Consider the following 15,861-nt stretch of genomic DNA (forward strand, 5'->3'; position numbering starts at 1 on the left):
GGGTAGATGGGGGGGGTTGATTGAGCCGGGCCAGGTTGGTTAGGAGCCGGGTAGAGGTCATAAAGGGGTCGGGTCCGTAAGGGAGTGGAGGACGGGGTAGGGGAGATGGGGTCTTGGGCGTTGGAGGGTATAGGGAATGGGGAGGCCGTGTTATAGCCGGATACAAGGGAAGGGAGAGATGATGGCACCGGTGAGACTTGGGGGAAGGCCGATAAGGGCATGGGGGATAAACAGGATGAAGATGGAACCTGTATTGGGGCTGATGCCCAAGTAGGAGATGGAGGAGATGGAGGTGGAGATGGTGGTGCTCCTAAGATGGATTTAGAGAAGGGAAAACTCCCCTCATCAAACCGAACATGACGCGCAATAATGAGACGATTGGTATGTAGATTGAGGAACCGGTAATCCATACGAGAGGGACTGTATCCAAAGAAAATGCACGGTGAAGACCGAAAATTCATTTCATTTTTATTGTATGGTCGAAGATAAGAAAAACAGAGGCACCCGAAAACTTTGAGAGAAGTGTAATCAGGGCGTTTATGAAAAACCAATTGAAACAGTGAAATTCCAAGAGAAACAGAGGAAGGCATCCATTTATTTAGTACACTGTAGTGTCAAAGCAAATGGCCAAAAATGGCGGGGAACAGACCCATGAGCAAGAAGGGACAATCCAGTTTCAACGATGTGACGGTGACGTTGTTCAACTGTCCCTTGTTGTTCATTGGTATGAAGCGTAGATAAGTGATGGTGGATGCCAAGTTTTTGAAAAAACATGGGGAGGGTTCGAAATTCAGCCCCAATCGGTTTGCACACACTTGATTTAACGACCAAATTGCCTTTCCACAAGAGCCTTAAAATTAGAAAAAATAGAAAGCACCTCAGATTTGTGCACAAGGGGATAAAACCATATAAACTTGGTATTATCATCAATGAAAATTACATAATATTTATGACCTTCCAAAGACGGGGTAAGTGAAGGCTCCCAAACATCGTTAAAAATTAAATCCAACGGGAAAATACTCTTACTAAAAGTTTCATGCAAAGTCAATCCACTAGACTTGCCCAACTGACAGGTAGAACACAAAGTACTAATACGAGATGAAGAATGCGGTAAATTATTAATATTAACCATATGCCGAAGAAGACGCTCATTGGGGTGCCCCAATCAATGATGCCAAAGATCCATGGAGGTTCGAATAGCAGCATGAGCAGAAGGAGGGGGGAAGAGCGAAGTTCATAGAGTCCCCCATTTCTCGGTCCGAACAGCAGAGTGGACTTGGTGACCTAATCCTTCATAAGAAAATGAGAAGGATGAAATTCAAAAAAGACATGGTTATCACGAGCAAACTGTTGAACAGAGAGTAATTACTTTGTAATAGAAGGAACGTGCAGAACATTATTCAAGGAAAATTTTTTAGAAGAGTGAGAAGGAAGTAGAACCAAGATGGGAAATAGGTAAGCCCTTAACATTGCCAACCTGTAACTGATCACCACCAGTGTATTCATCATATTAGGACAAGCCATGTAGGTCAGGGGTTACATGGTGAGAGGCGCCGATGTCGGGGTACCATGAAAGAGGTGCAAGTGAGGGCGGGTTAGGTAGTAGAGGCGGTTGGGAATGGACATAGGAAGGGGCAGCCGAGGGGTAGGTATAATGGGCAAGTGGTGCATGGGTGGGAGGGTACTGTGGAGAACTCTGTGGGTAACCTTGTTTGAGGCGAAGAAAGCAACGCTCGACGGAGTGGTTGGTGTGGCCACAATAAGTGCAATAGAACCTGTTGTATTATTATCCTGCAGTACCGGGAGGAAAGCTACCATGGCCCCTGCCACCACGACCCCTACCACAAAATCCCTTGCCCCCACAGTTTGCCTGAGAAGAACCGGAGACTGGAGAGGTGGTGGAGTACTGAACCGTATTGGCAATGGGAGACGAATGGGTTGAAGAAGATTCAGAGAGTGCCAACTTCTTCAAAGAAGAGCCATGAAGAAATTCGTGACTCAAGAGCATGGCATGAAGATCATCATAAGCAATAGTGTCAGTCCTGGTTAAGAGAGAATCAACTATAGAGCGGAAGTCAGACTTGAGACCACGAAAAACATGTAGATTAAATGCAATTGGGTGCAGTGGATGGCCAGCAGAACTGAGTTTGCCAGAGATGGACTTGACGCATGGGAGGAACTGTGAAACAAACTCGTCAAGCTTCTAAATTAGGTCTTACGTGGCCATGGTGAGAGACATCAGACGACTCTCTGAAGGAGAAGAAAATGCAGTGCTCAGAGATTGCCATATGTCGCGACTTGTAGTTTTCCCAACAATGAGAGGGAAAACCTCTTCAATAATAGAAGAGATGAGAAGACTGTGGAGAAGGGAGTCCTGATGATGCCAAGTAGCAGCAGCGGTGGGATCGTCAAGGCAAGTGAGTTAGCCTTGGACCTGGACGATGAAGAAGCCACCACCTCACACCCTAAGGTTCTTCGAAGATAGGTGATCACCAAATTCCTCCAACAGTGGCCTAATCTTCTCAGGTATAGGCGATTCAAAATCCATTTCACCAGCCTTGTTCAACAATACATAAATCACATGGGTATCATCCATCATGCTGCGCAAGTCTTATAAAGATAACAAGTTAGAATTTTCGGCAATTGGAGTCTTGAGTGGCTCCTTAGATGGTGCTAAAATAATTCTTTTGTTGTTGTGCCCAAAAGAATAGGTATTTTTGTAACCATCATGCATGGTTCTTCTATCAAACTGCCAAGGTCGACCCAAATTTAGTGACTCGCATCCATGGGGAGGATGTCACACCAAACTTTGTCAAAGTATGTATTAGAAATGGACAATGATACCGGACATCGCTTGTTGACAGTAACCTCGATCCCACGTTTCAACCAGGTCACCTTGTAGGGTGCAGGATGGCTTTATTGCTCCAGTTGTAGCTTGCGCATTGCTTCCTCTGAAATCATGTTTTCACAATAGCCAGAATCAATAATTAGCTGGCACACCTTGCCTGAGATGGTACAAGCTGAGTGAAAAATGTTATTGAACCAATCTCCATTCTCTTGCCTAGGTGTTAGATACACCTTGCGCATTATCGATAGTTCTCTAGAATCTACATGTAAGATATGTTCACCTTCACTGTCACACTGTCTATCTTCGTTGATCTCGAAGCAGGCTGACTCTTCTTGATCAGATGTCTCGTTCTCCAATAACAGGTCCTTGCCATGGGGTTTCTTTGTCAGACAATTGCTTGAACGATGATCGGGTTCTCCACAAGTGTAGCATCTCAACCCGGGGTAGTACAACTAGTAGGACCGATGGGTTGAGCAGGACGACTCAGGGGCTGAGTTTGTTGAGCAGGCAATGGGGCCACGTATCCCTTCAAAGCTCCACCATTACTAGGCACAGGTCGGATGGAGGTAGAAAATGCGTTCTTCTGGGCCCATGCGCGTTCCACTTTCAGGGCTCTCTGGTGGGCATCCCCTAAATCCCAAATGTCGAGCACTTTAAGAGCGTCTTGGATGTAGGGCTGAAGTCCACCCAAGTACTTATGGACAAGCATTTCTCCTAAGTCATCAATATTGTTTTGAACTACTAGTTCATTGAAATTAGAAGTGTATTGGTCCACAGTATGGTTACCTTGCTTCAAATGTTGGAATTTTTTATACAACTCACAGTGGTAGCCGTTGGGAATGAAATTTTTTCAAATTTTCTCTTCCATTTTACGCCATTGTGTGATGGGTGCTTTACCGGCATTGGTCCGTAGTTGTTTTTCGCGTCTCCATCACGTGATTGCCTTTCCTCGAAGTCTCATGCCAATGATTCCAACACGGTGATTGTCGGGAACCTCTTTGTATTGGAAAACCTCATTAACTAGAGTCAACCAATCGACAACCACATCGGGGGAAGCCATGCCTGAAAAATTCAGGAATTTCATGATGGATAAGTTTATCCCAATCAGGCTCACACCTCTCTTGGGGTAAACGGTTCCCGCTGTTGTGTGCCCTCCTTCCCCAATCCCAATTAGGTGGGGCATCATCGGGTGAAGATGAGTCTGAGTCAGACGTCTCCTCATTTGTATTCTGACGTCGAGCTCCATTTCTCAATGCTTCATTCTCACGTCGCAGCGTAGCAATTTCTTGCTGTAGTCGCAAATTCTCCTCCCTGGCATTGATACTTGCAGCATTACCAATACAGCCACCTCGTTTAGGTGCCATGCTATCTCTCAGTCGTTTCCGGCTCTGATACCAAGCTAGTGTGCCTTTAATGGAAGCTAGGATTGGAGGGGATGAGAGCACGAAGAATTCGTGTAATGGTCTGATCAATTGAGCAAGAAGAGATGGAACTTGCAGGAACTCCAATCGAGTTCAAAGCTCAAAATAGAGCAATTTTATTTAACTTCATAATCTGCCTTCATTCAATCATGGAGGATTACATATATAGACTTAGAGCTGAGTAAATAAGGAAAAAAGAAAAGAAAGAGAAGATTACAATCTCTAATCTTCAATGAGCCAAAAATACTTCAATTAGAATCTCCAATCAGCCAAAATACTTCAATCAGAATCCAATCTTCTTTTCAATCAACCCAATATACTCTCAATCAGAAATCCACTCTTCAATCCAATCTTCAATCAAATCTTCAATCAACCCAATATACTAGCTAGCTAATTAATCCTTTATTTATTTAGGCATTATTTATTTAGAAACTAAGATAATCCCAAATCAGTCCAAATCTTCTCTCTTTTAGGTAGGGATGTAAATGAATAGCCGAAATCCATTTCTGTATTCGTTTCTGTATCCGTTTAGCACTATCCGAATCCGTCTGAAAGCTAAACGGATACAGATACAGATAGGCTATAGCTATCTGAAAAGCTATATTTACATGTAAAACAATAAAATATCCGATCTGTATCCGTGTTCGTGTCCGAATCTGTCCGAAAGCTAATCGGATGCGGATGCGGATATAGCACTATCCGAGCCGAATCAGATCCGTTTACATCCCTACTTTTAGGTGCAACTTCTTTCCTTAAAATTATTGGGAAGATAAGGAATGGATGGACCATTCCTGCAAGGGCTGGCCTTGCCTGGCATGCCTCTCCTTGACCCGAACCTATCTTCGAAGAACCTTATGGTGTGAGGTGGCGGTTTCTTCATGGTCCAGGTCCAGGGCTGCATCAGCAAGGGAACGTGCCATCAAGGTAGCCGAAGAGATCCTGGCCAGCCAGGAACGGTTCAATCAGGGTTTGCCAGAAAATAAAATTTTTTTGAGGTGAGCTTTAAGGCTAATGATGGGCATGGTGGAAGGAGGGGGTCGTACCACCAAGAGAAGGGGGATCTTGGTCAAGAATGGACGCACCGCTGGAGTGGGTGGGGGAGCCAGGCATGATCGATCAGAGGAGTAGAGAAGAGAAACAAAAGAAATCATTTAGAGATGAGCAGCTCATTGGAGCAAGGTGGCTCTAGATACCATGTTAAGGTGATATTATTCCATAAAATTATGATTCCTTAATGGAGGAATATATAAAAGATTACAAGAGCTTGAGACTCACAAGGAAACAAATAATAAAGATTATACAGAATATATGATTTACATATTGACAGAGATTGTTGATGAAGTTTCCATTTGGAGAGGAATCCATATCACATGTGATCACGATTTCCCAGATTACATATGGCATGTGATAACAATTGCCAAAAATAAGAGATTGAGTTGTACATGGACGCAAGAGAGGACTATATTGTCAATAAGACAATCAGGCCTACACTGTAATACAATTCTTCATTCATTTCGATTTTCTTCTTCCGTTTCTTGGGTTCTTTGATCTCTTCTATTTTTAGGACTTTTAACTCCTATCTCTCTCCCTCAACCGTTCCCCTTTTGTCCTTATCCCAACTCTTTCCTGTTGGGAGTCCACCTACTTATAAATATAAATCCCCACCCAACTCTCTCCTCCCTGCTCCATTCATTCTTAAATATTGTAACCAGCTAAGACCATCCCCATGCAACCGCTCTTACCATTCTCTGCCACTACTCTTCTCTCATCCTTCCTCATCTTGATCCTTTCCTTTCTTTGGTTATTCTTCTTCCAATGGCGTCAGCGTTTCCACCGCTACCGTCACAAGCTCCTCCCACCTGGTTCCATGGGTTGGCCTTACCTCGGAGAAACTCTCAAGCTCTACACTCAGAGCCCCAACACCTTCTTCTCCACCAGGCATAAGCGGTACCTCTCTCTCTCTCTCTCTCTAAATATGCACAGATGGCAAAAGGGTTTTTCTACCGTAGAGTATCCATGTGTGATCCAACCATATATTTGTCTCGTGTGGATTGGTGATGTGACGATTCTAAATATTGGTATTCAATCATGTACCCTCTCATCTATTATCATGAACTTTTCGGGTTCAAAAATTTTTAAGACTTTATTTTATCACTTGGTTAATTCCAATTGAATTGAAATTCTACATGTGAGTTTACCTCTCTACAAAATTTCAATCCCTAATTCATTAGCTTAAAAACCCTAGCTATTTGATTTACTAAATTAATGTATTCTTCTTCGTTGTATTGTATTAATCTGGTGCATGTAGGTATGGGAATATATTTAAGACCCATATACTGGGATGTCCTAGTGTGATGATTTCCAGACCCGAAGCTGTAAAGAATGTGCTTGTGAGTCAAGCCCATTTGTTCAAACCCACTTACCCACCAAGTAAAGAGAAGCTGATTGGACCCGAAGCCATTTTCTTCCACCAGGGGGACTACCATTCCATGCTAAAGAAGTTGGTTCAATCCAACTTCCTTCCTAATGCAATCAGAGGATTTGTCTCTGAAATCGAGCAAATTGTACTCAACTTCCTTCCTACATGGGATAACTCCACCATTAATACACTCCAACAGATGAAGAAGGTATGTCATGCCATCATCCTTCATATTCATCTCTCTCTCTCTCTAAAACAAATTGTTTCCCTCTATATAGTTCGTTTTCGAGGTGGCAATGCTCACTGTGTTTGGCGGTGGTTCGGACATAGACAAGGAGAGGATCAATCATTTGTACCACTCCTTGGAGAAAGGCTACAATTCCATGCCTTTCAACCTCCCTGGGACTCTCTTCCGCAAATCAATTAAGGTAATAGTAATTTTTACCAGATTTTGTGGATTGTTCAATCATACAATAATATGGTTTTTTGGTTCTAATACTAGACTAATAACTTTAAATTCTAATAATAAATGATGGGGCCGGTTGTATCATATATGGTCATGATATTGAGTGACTCAGGCAAGAAAGCTACTCAATGAGACCTTGAGAAAGGTAATGGAGAAGAGAAGGGAAAGCAATGATGAGAACTTAGGCGGGGGCTTGTTGGGAGTGTTATTGAGGTTTAAAGATGAGAAACTTAATCATCTCAATGATGCTCAAATTGCTGATAATATCATTGGAGTTATATTTGCTGCTCACGATACGACTGCGAGTATTCTCACTTGGATACTCAAATATTTGCATGATGATATTGATCTTCTAGACGGTGTTACTGTAAGTACTAAATTCACTCACTAGCTATTACCGCCTTCTTGTTCTTTTTCCTCTTTAATGATTGATTGATGGATTGATAGGAAATGGGGTTTGTTGCAGAGGGAACAGGAGGGAATTCGAAGAGAAATAATTGAAGGAAAACGTGAGCTTACGTGGGAAGATACGAGGAAGATGCCATTGACCAGCAGGGTACCATTACAGATTCGCTAACTAACTCTATCTCGATCAATATATTATTATATTTTCCAAGCAAGGAAGCAAGAGAAAAGGAAAGTTGTTGCTGTCTTTTTAAAACAAAAATTGGGGGTTGGAATTTGCAGGTGATACAAGAAACCCTAAGAACAGCAAGCATTCTGTCCTTCTTATTCAGAGAAGCAGTTGAAGACGTAGAGCTTGAAGGCTACATAATCCCCAAAGGATGGAAGGTTCTTCCCCTCCTCCGAGTCATTCATCACTCTCCTCATTTCTTCCCTCAACCTGACAAATTCGACCCTTCAAGATTCGAGGTGATCACCATTTTCTCTCTCTCTCTCTCTCTCTCTTTAAACGAGTAAGTAAGTAGTGTATCACTGTACGAGTCTATAAGAGCAGCGCACGTGAATTGGTTTGGTCTGGTTGTAGTGTTCATCCAAATTGGTAGGTAGTAAGTTATAACGTTTGAGTTTCTTTGGGAATGAGTATCTTAATTAATTTATATTATTATATTATTATGTTGTATTGTTGTTGTTGTAGGTACCACCGAGACCCAACACCTATATGCCGTTTGGTAACGGAGTCCACTCGTGTCCAGGCAATGAGATGGCCAAGCTTGAGATACTCATCCTCCTCCACCATCTTACCACCACTTACAGGTTTCTCTCTCTCTCTCTCTCTCTCTTTCTTTTGCGTGTTATTTCTCAAGTTTTATAGTAGTAGGGGAAGAGGTCAACAGTCAGAGCCGAGACCTAGCTAATATGAAAATGGGACGGGCGGACCACCTGATGAGAAGTAGGTGGGCCAGAGGTCTGGGGAGTGGGGAGGACCCCCCCCCCCCCACCCCCCGGTGCCAGGGTTGCTCGTGAGAACCAAAAATCTGAAACGTGAGTGCCAGGTGCGTGTTGTGTAATAGTGAATACATACAAAGGTTGTCTGGTGGTCATTCATTGGTCACATGCACAGTTGTTACTTTTGGTGGTGATGTGACTCTGATGATGATAACATCTCCCCTCCCTCTGAAAATTGGGGATCTCCATTCTCAATTACTTATTTCTTCTTGTTGCATCGTCGGGCTCAGCAAATCTATATTCTATAAATAAATATTCTCTCATAAATTATGGAATAATTACACGTACCCACTATACTGTACCCAATATTTTTCATATCTCCCTAAGGTTTGGATAAGTCTACGTGCCACCTCTGCAAATTTCACATACTACCTCTACTTTACCCCCTAAAATCATTTAAGGCCACACCATTAAGTTTAGGCGTTAAAAATTTGACCCAACTACCCTTTCTTCTATCTTTTTTAAATTTGAAAAGACCTAATTATCTTGATCTACTTGTTCATAATATGAAAAGACCCTTTTACCCTATTATTTGTTCTTAAGAACCTAATCCAATTTAATTATCAAAATACCCTTATTAAGGCATAATTATCAAAATACCCTCATCTTCTTCAAATCTCATCTTTCCCAAATCGTTTCCCCAAACATCTTTCATTTCTGAAACTTTTCTCAAAAGACTCAACATTAATTTTTCGGCAAATCCTATACTCCCGTTGCTGCTGAGATCCAGCTCTTCCAGCGGAATAGAACTCCCCAGCAGCTATTCCGGTATAGATCCATATAGCAGATTGTTTCCAAGCCGTAAAATTCGAAGGTTAGACAGTGAGCCAAATGACGGGAGCTATCCAGTAAGCTGATTGTCACCGAGGTCCAAAACGTCCAAGTTCCCAAACAAATTAACCGAATCATCCGAAAAGAATTCCCCATTCAATTTATTGCGACTCATATTCACATACTGAACCGTATTCACCAAGCTAGAAATGTTATTCGCACCCAAAGAAAGCCCCCCACTGAACATATTAAAGCTCAAATCGACATGTTCGGCATTGCCCAACTCAGACAACAAGTCTCCAATATCACCCCAAAGTCGGTTAGAATGCAAATCCAATACCTTCAACTGTTGAAGATTTGTTATTCCACTTGGGAATCCACCAGTGAAGTTATTGGAAGAGAGATTGAGATAGTTCAAATCCCAGAGATCGTTAATCCTAGTAAGGATCGGGCCATAAAATGGACAGATCTAAATGCTGCAAAGAAGTCATCCCACCCATCTATGGGACCAGATGGCCACTGAAAAAGTTCCCACAGAGGCTCAGATTCCTCAGCATTCTAAGCCCAGTTAACGTAGAGAATTTCAAATCTCCAGACAAATTTCGTTCCTCGAGAACAAGAGCTGTAACGGAAACAGTAATCTCGTCACAAACAACACCATACCGGGTCCGAGGACAGCCGTCGGCTCCCACTGAACTGCGGTCCCAAGAGTTACAAACTCGCCCGAGTGGATCATCACGGATCCCCTTCTTAAACTCCAAAAGCGACCGGATTTCATCTTCGGAGCCCAGAACTCCGAAGAACAACAGAGGAAAAATTAGCAGCGGAAGCAGCAAATGGAGATGCATTTTCTGTCTCAGTCAGACAGGAACCCTAATCAAAATGGCTCATGGAGACACTCTTCCAGGAACCCTAGAAGTTGATGTAGAGAAAAAAATCTTCATTTGGAGGGAGAAGAGGATGAAGACATATAAGAAGAAGTAGCAACCAGGCCTTGAGAGAAGACTAATAAAGAGAGAGATAAAACGCAGAAGGAGAAAAGAAAAGAGCGAAGAGAGCATTTTGGCAATCTGGTTGGGGAAGATGAGGGCATTTTGGTAATTATGCTCTAATAAGGGCATTTTGGTAATCAGATTAGGTTAGGTTCTTAAAAACAAATAATGTGGGTAAAAAGATCTTTTCATAGTATGAACAAATAGATCAGGACAAGTAGGTCTTTTCAAATTTAGAAAAGATAGAAGAAAGGGTAGTTTAGTCAAATTTTTAGTACTTAACACCTAAACTTAATAATGTGAACTTAAACGGTTTTAGAGGGGTAAAGCAGGGGTGGTACGTGAAATTTGCAGGAGTGATACGTGGACTTATCAAAACCTTAGGGGGTATGAGTAATATTAGGTGCATTATAAGGGGTACGTGTATTTTACCCTAAATTATAAGGGCAATAGAATACTACCCGATCATATGCAAAGCGCAACAACCACACCTAGACACAAAAAGCGTTTGAGCATTTGGATATTACCACTTTTACATGGGGTTAAGGCGGTAATATTTAGGTGCCTGGGGTGCTTTTTGTGTCGCAAAAAGAACACATCCGGATAGATTTATAATTATCTAGTAGGTGTTGACAAATTTCATAAGTCAAAGTATTCATCTTTGATTTGATCGTTTTAAGTAATACATTTTAGTGAAAAGTAAACAAAGATACGTATCCAAATTCTAAACAACACTAATTAAATTACATAAAATTAATTTCCTTTAAACTCAAATAATAATTTAGGGTTCATATCTCGATCTTTGACTCTTTTTTTTTTCTTTTTTTTTTTTTTATTTTTTATCTTTCATTTCTTTTTATGCGGGTAGAGCCTCTCCCATAACATATTTTTCGTAGGCATTCTATGGACTATGGGCTAATCTTCCCGCAATTCCTTATTATTTAATGTTTAACTGAATGGAATTAATTTAAGCTGTAGTTGAGAAAGTTTTATTCTTTAATTCTGGTTGAACTACTTGGCATACAGGTGGAAGGTTGTCGGGAACAGTGAAGGAATTCAATATAGCCCCTTCCCCGTACCAAATAAAGGTTTACAAATAAGGGTAACTGCGAGGAGCAACAAGAATAAATTATAATATCGAAAAAAAGAATGCAGCCAAGCTTTATAGTGTATGCTAGCGTCTTCTTGTGTTTAATAAGAGCTGAAGAAGGTGAACCATTTCTTCGTATGTGTTTATTCACCAATAAGGAGTTAGTTTCCTATTCATAGAAACTCCATATTCGGTTTCCTAGTATGTATGTTTTATGATCCTATGTATATCACATGTAAAGATTGTGTTCTACAAGTAATCTATATCACATGTGCGATCACACACAATCACAATCTCTTCTTTCCTTGTGTGTGTAGATTAGGGCATAACATTGTAATTTTATAATAAACTCTACCATTGTAGAGATATCTAATACAATAAAAATGGTTCCATAAATCCATGGCTTAACAATGCTTATAAATATATATTTTTTTTGGTAAAAATAAAATAAAATTGTAACACTTCTTCTGCACTTGCATGCGTAAGTTTAGAAAGGTCGAGAAGAATAAGAAATTTGTGTTCTTTAAGGATGAACAGTTTGTGGTCTCAAATGTAGATAAAATCGGGATCTTTATCACCTCCAGTTTGCTGACCGGCCCAGTTCCCCAGTTCCTCTAACAAAGGGGGGCTGAAATGACCTCTCTACCCATACCCAAACACCCTGCCCTGGTGGGGTCCACCATCCCCCTATTAGAGGAACTGGGGAACTGGGCTGGTCAACAAATTGGAGGTGATAATTTTCCATAAAATCGCTCTCAACTTTTTCAGATTTTTTTTTTTCTATTTTTATTTTTTGCGATGCTTTACCACATAAAGAGTATTCTCTCCTGCTATAGAGAAGCAAATCGCATTGCTGACTATTTGACAAAAGATGCTGCAAAATCAAGGAATTCAGATGATATGGTTCAATTTACAAGCCACATGGTTGAAGAGCTAGGGATTGACGCAATGTCAAGACCTAGGTTCAGAATCTATTAGTAGGAGGTAATTCCTACGGATGACTTTGATATAGGTGGGGTTGCTTCTCCTTTAGTCCTTTGCCTGGGAATGCCCAGGTCTTTGTTACTTTGTGTTTAATATTTGTTTTTTTCTCATTAATGAATCCTCTTAGCAAAAAAAAAAAAAAGAGTATTCTCTCCCGCCCTCGACCTCTCTCTCCTCCCCTCCCCCAAATCACCGGTGTCCAATTTGTATGCATTGTTGGCTGATGTGGACCTAATTGTCACACAAGACAATTAATTGGTTATGTGAATAGGGAGTGTAACTCCCTTAACCGTCTATATTCCTTGATGGTGAGGAATACATATGGCTTGACTGGTGCATATCTTTCTAGTTTTGCCAAAAACAAAAGGAGAACCATCATCCGTTTTGTGTTCAAGTGAGAGACTAAATAGATATAGACACTAACCAGTCAAATGTGTTCTTTAAGATCTTCAAAGGGTCAAGAAGGTGACATTTGCAGCAAAAGGGAAAAGAAAAATAAAGTATAGTTAATCGTGAACAAAATGGGATAAAACCCGGGACCTAATGGAGAGATAATATATTAGTACATTGATATTCATTGAACAATATTCCATATAAAGTTTGTTGTAATTCCATCATACATGCCATACATATCATTGTCTACTCTTATCATGAGTAATTTCAAATTAATCTACTTTTCCACATGTTAAGATACGATAAGTCATATGATTGAGATGAGTCATCAAATTTCACTCTATCATCGTATATATAACGTTCAAAATGCCAAAACATCTTGTCCGAATGGAAAAATAGGTGTTGAAAAACTTCCTACAAAATAAAAGGCAATGCTTGCAAGTAATGTAAGCATTGCCTTTTTTGTTCATGATATGGCCATATTCTTAAACCAAAATGTCCTTTATATGGCCCACCTAGGAAGGCCTTCCTCCATGATATAATACCTATTTTTTGCCATGTGGCAATGTGTCTATAGTTCACCTATTGTTGCCACGCCACGTGAATAGTTGAGATGGTAAATTTAACTGTTGAATAGATAAGGTCCAATCTAGATTAGTCATTTGTCAAATTTTAAAACCATATTCAATCATACGCCCTCATACTATGACACTTCATTGCTTATAATAAACTATCCCATTTTTTTTTTCCAACAACTCTGAAGAGTTTTATATTTTCTGCTAAATTTCAAAAGCTTTTCAGTGTTAAGCTACGTGGTCAACATAATTGGACATGCTCCTTTAAACATTAGAAAGAAAGTTTGTAAAGCCCAGTGATAGAGAAGCAAAAGAAACTTTAGCCAAGCATGTCGAACACCAAGGGTTGAGAAGCTTGAGAAGCCTACCCTTGGCATCTATGCTTTCTCAATTACTTATTATTCTAAGAACGAGAATGCATACCAAACGCTGTTTTTACCATCTCAAAATGCATTCCAAGAATGCATATCAAACACAATTTAAGGCTGTGTTTGGTATGTATTCTTGAAATACATTCTAGGTTGATTTTGCATTCTCAGGTGATAAAAACAGTTATTTTTATTGCCAAAGAATGTGAAATCAACTTGGAATGCATTCTAGGCCAATTTTAAGAGGGTATAAACAAGAACCTTCTAGAAATATCTAGAGAGAGAAATCAAAAGAAATGATTGTATGTGTCACTTGAGGTTTATCCAAAAGAATTCCCCATCAATCTAATAGTCAAAATAACCAACAAGCACTACATTACATAGAGTGTCATCATTTCTTCGGGTATTGTACGAAGAAGTCCGACATACCATCAACCGAAATAAAGACAGAACATAAATCTTGGGAGAATGTTATCTGTCCTGCAGCGCAGCCTACGCCCAGGCACAAGGGCAGCTAGTGCTGGGGGCAGGGTGGCCATTGTGCCCACCCCCATGTGCCTGGGCACAGGCTGCGCTGCGGCACAGAGAACAGCGCCCCATAAATCTTTTTCACCGTAGATGAATAGAAAGAAACTTGGTCTAAGAAGGAAAAATAGACTTTGCATGATTGATGATTCGAATGAAGCATTCAATGTTATTCAATGTTGGAGAGTGAACTTATCACCATATCTGTAGCGGTGCCCACTCTTGATTCTTATGGCTACATAATACACTTTTTTTTGGTAAAAATGGCCACATAATACACAAAATGAATTTTTATGGTGAAAGGTTTGCTTGATTGATGATGATTCCATGGTCTGGAATAGAAGGCTTGGATATATCATGTACAAGGTTTGCATTTGGATCCAAAAACTATTTATTCTCTAAGAAGAACCTCATAGGCAATTAGCCATGCTTTTATATTTAGCTTCGGGTAGGCCCTAAAGCCCCAAGCTGGCCCGATGAGAGCCATGGCCTTATAAATGTAATCCAAGGTAGTACCAGATTCACCATAACCGCAACTCTGCACGGTTCAGAGCAAATTAATTCACCAAATGAGATGAACTTAAGGAATTGATTGCATTTGAAGCTGCATAGGGTCTATTGACCAAAAATCACTAGGTAAACTATGAATCATTAAGTGAGAATACAATTTGTATCGGACCATATATACCTGGGAACCATGCTCAAACCAGACCTCTCCCAGAGTTGTAATGGCCAAGAATTTGAGATGTAGCTCTTACCATAAGCCTAAAGAACAAGCTGGAGTTGCAAGCCCATTGACAGATCCACACCATTACCACCCTGACTCTCTCTCTCTCTCTCTGACTAAGCTCAACACCGGCCCTGTTGAAGTTAAAGAAGTAGATAGAGAAGATAAGGAAGAAAGTGACCCAGGGTTTAACGTGGTTCGGTTTCTCAAACCTACATCCACACAACTTATTTGTTTTTCACAGCTTTAACTCTTCACATTAACCTCTCTTTATATAGATGAAGAGGATTAGTAGATATGGATTTACAAAGATAAGTACAAGGTGTTAGTGTTGATCTAGAACACTTCTTAGTGTGATCCTTGAGGCTTGGAGAGTTAGATGATGACTCAAACACTGTTGGTGATTGGAGTGTTGAGTTGGAGATATCCGAAGTATCTTTGGTGATGCTTGATCTATTATCACATGTAACGGCTTGATCCTTGCTTAATCTATTATCACATGTCACAGCCTGGCTAGACTCTGACATTGTGACTATTGGAGATAGGGATGACTTGGATGTATTCTTATCGTTTACACGCCCCCTCAAGTGGAAGGTGGGCCGAACCTTGAGCTTGGACAGAAGATGAGTGTATCGTTTACTCGCTAGGGCCTTTGTAAAAATGTCTGCAATTTGATCATTTGAGGAGATAAATCTAACATCAAGGTCACCTTTGGCAACTTAGTCACGTACAAAGTGGAAGTCAATTTCCACATGCTTTGTACGAGCGTGAAATACAGGATTGACTGTTAAGTATGTGGCACCAACATTGTCACACCACAGAATTGGCGCTTGAGCCATGTACACACCGAGTTCCTTTAAGAGAGATTGAAG

General features: G+C 40.7%; 1 protein-coding gene across 1 annotated transcript; it reads left to right on the forward strand.

Annotated features, from left to right (window-relative positions):
- The first annotated feature begins 6,017 nt into the window (after window positions 1-6,017).
- LOC122641522 (abscisic acid 8'-hydroxylase 2-like) lies at window positions 6,018-11,462 on the forward strand. Its single transcript, XM_043834822.1, has 8 exons — window positions 6,018-6,216; window positions 6,578-6,896; window positions 6,967-7,116; window positions 7,267-7,521; window positions 7,621-7,710; window positions 7,842-8,027; window positions 8,254-8,372; window positions 11,354-11,462. Exons 1-8 carry the CDS (start codon window positions 6,137-6,139, stop codon window positions 11,460-11,462), a joined length of 1,308 nt encoding a protein of 435 aa, XP_043690757.1. The 5' UTR covers window positions 6,018-6,136.
- The last annotated feature ends 4,399 nt before the right edge of the window (window positions 11,463-15,861 follow it).

The sequence above is a fragment of the Telopea speciosissima genome, chromosome 1, assembly GCF_018873765.1.
Source record: "Telopea speciosissima isolate NSW1024214 ecotype Mountain lineage chromosome 1, Tspe_v1, whole genome shotgun sequence".
NCBI classification, from domain to species: domain Eukaryota; kingdom Viridiplantae; phylum Streptophyta; class Magnoliopsida; order Proteales; family Proteaceae; genus Telopea; species Telopea speciosissima.

What these genes read in the sequence shown, in the direction of transcription:
- LOC122641522 (XM_043834822.1), top strand. Translation starts at nt 6,137, where the DNA reads ATGGGTTGGCCTTACCTCGGAGAAACTCTCAAGCTCTACACTCAGAGC. An exon ending in CACTCCAACAGATGAAGAAG is followed by an intron (nt 6,897 to 6,966) that starts GTATGTCATGCC and finishes CCCTCTATATAG; the next exon opens with TTCGTTTTCGAGGTGGCAAT. An exon ending in TCTTCCGCAAATCAATTAAG is followed by an intron (nt 7,117 to 7,266) that starts GTAATAGTAATT and finishes TGAGTGACTCAG; the next exon opens with GCAAGAAAGCTACTCAATGA.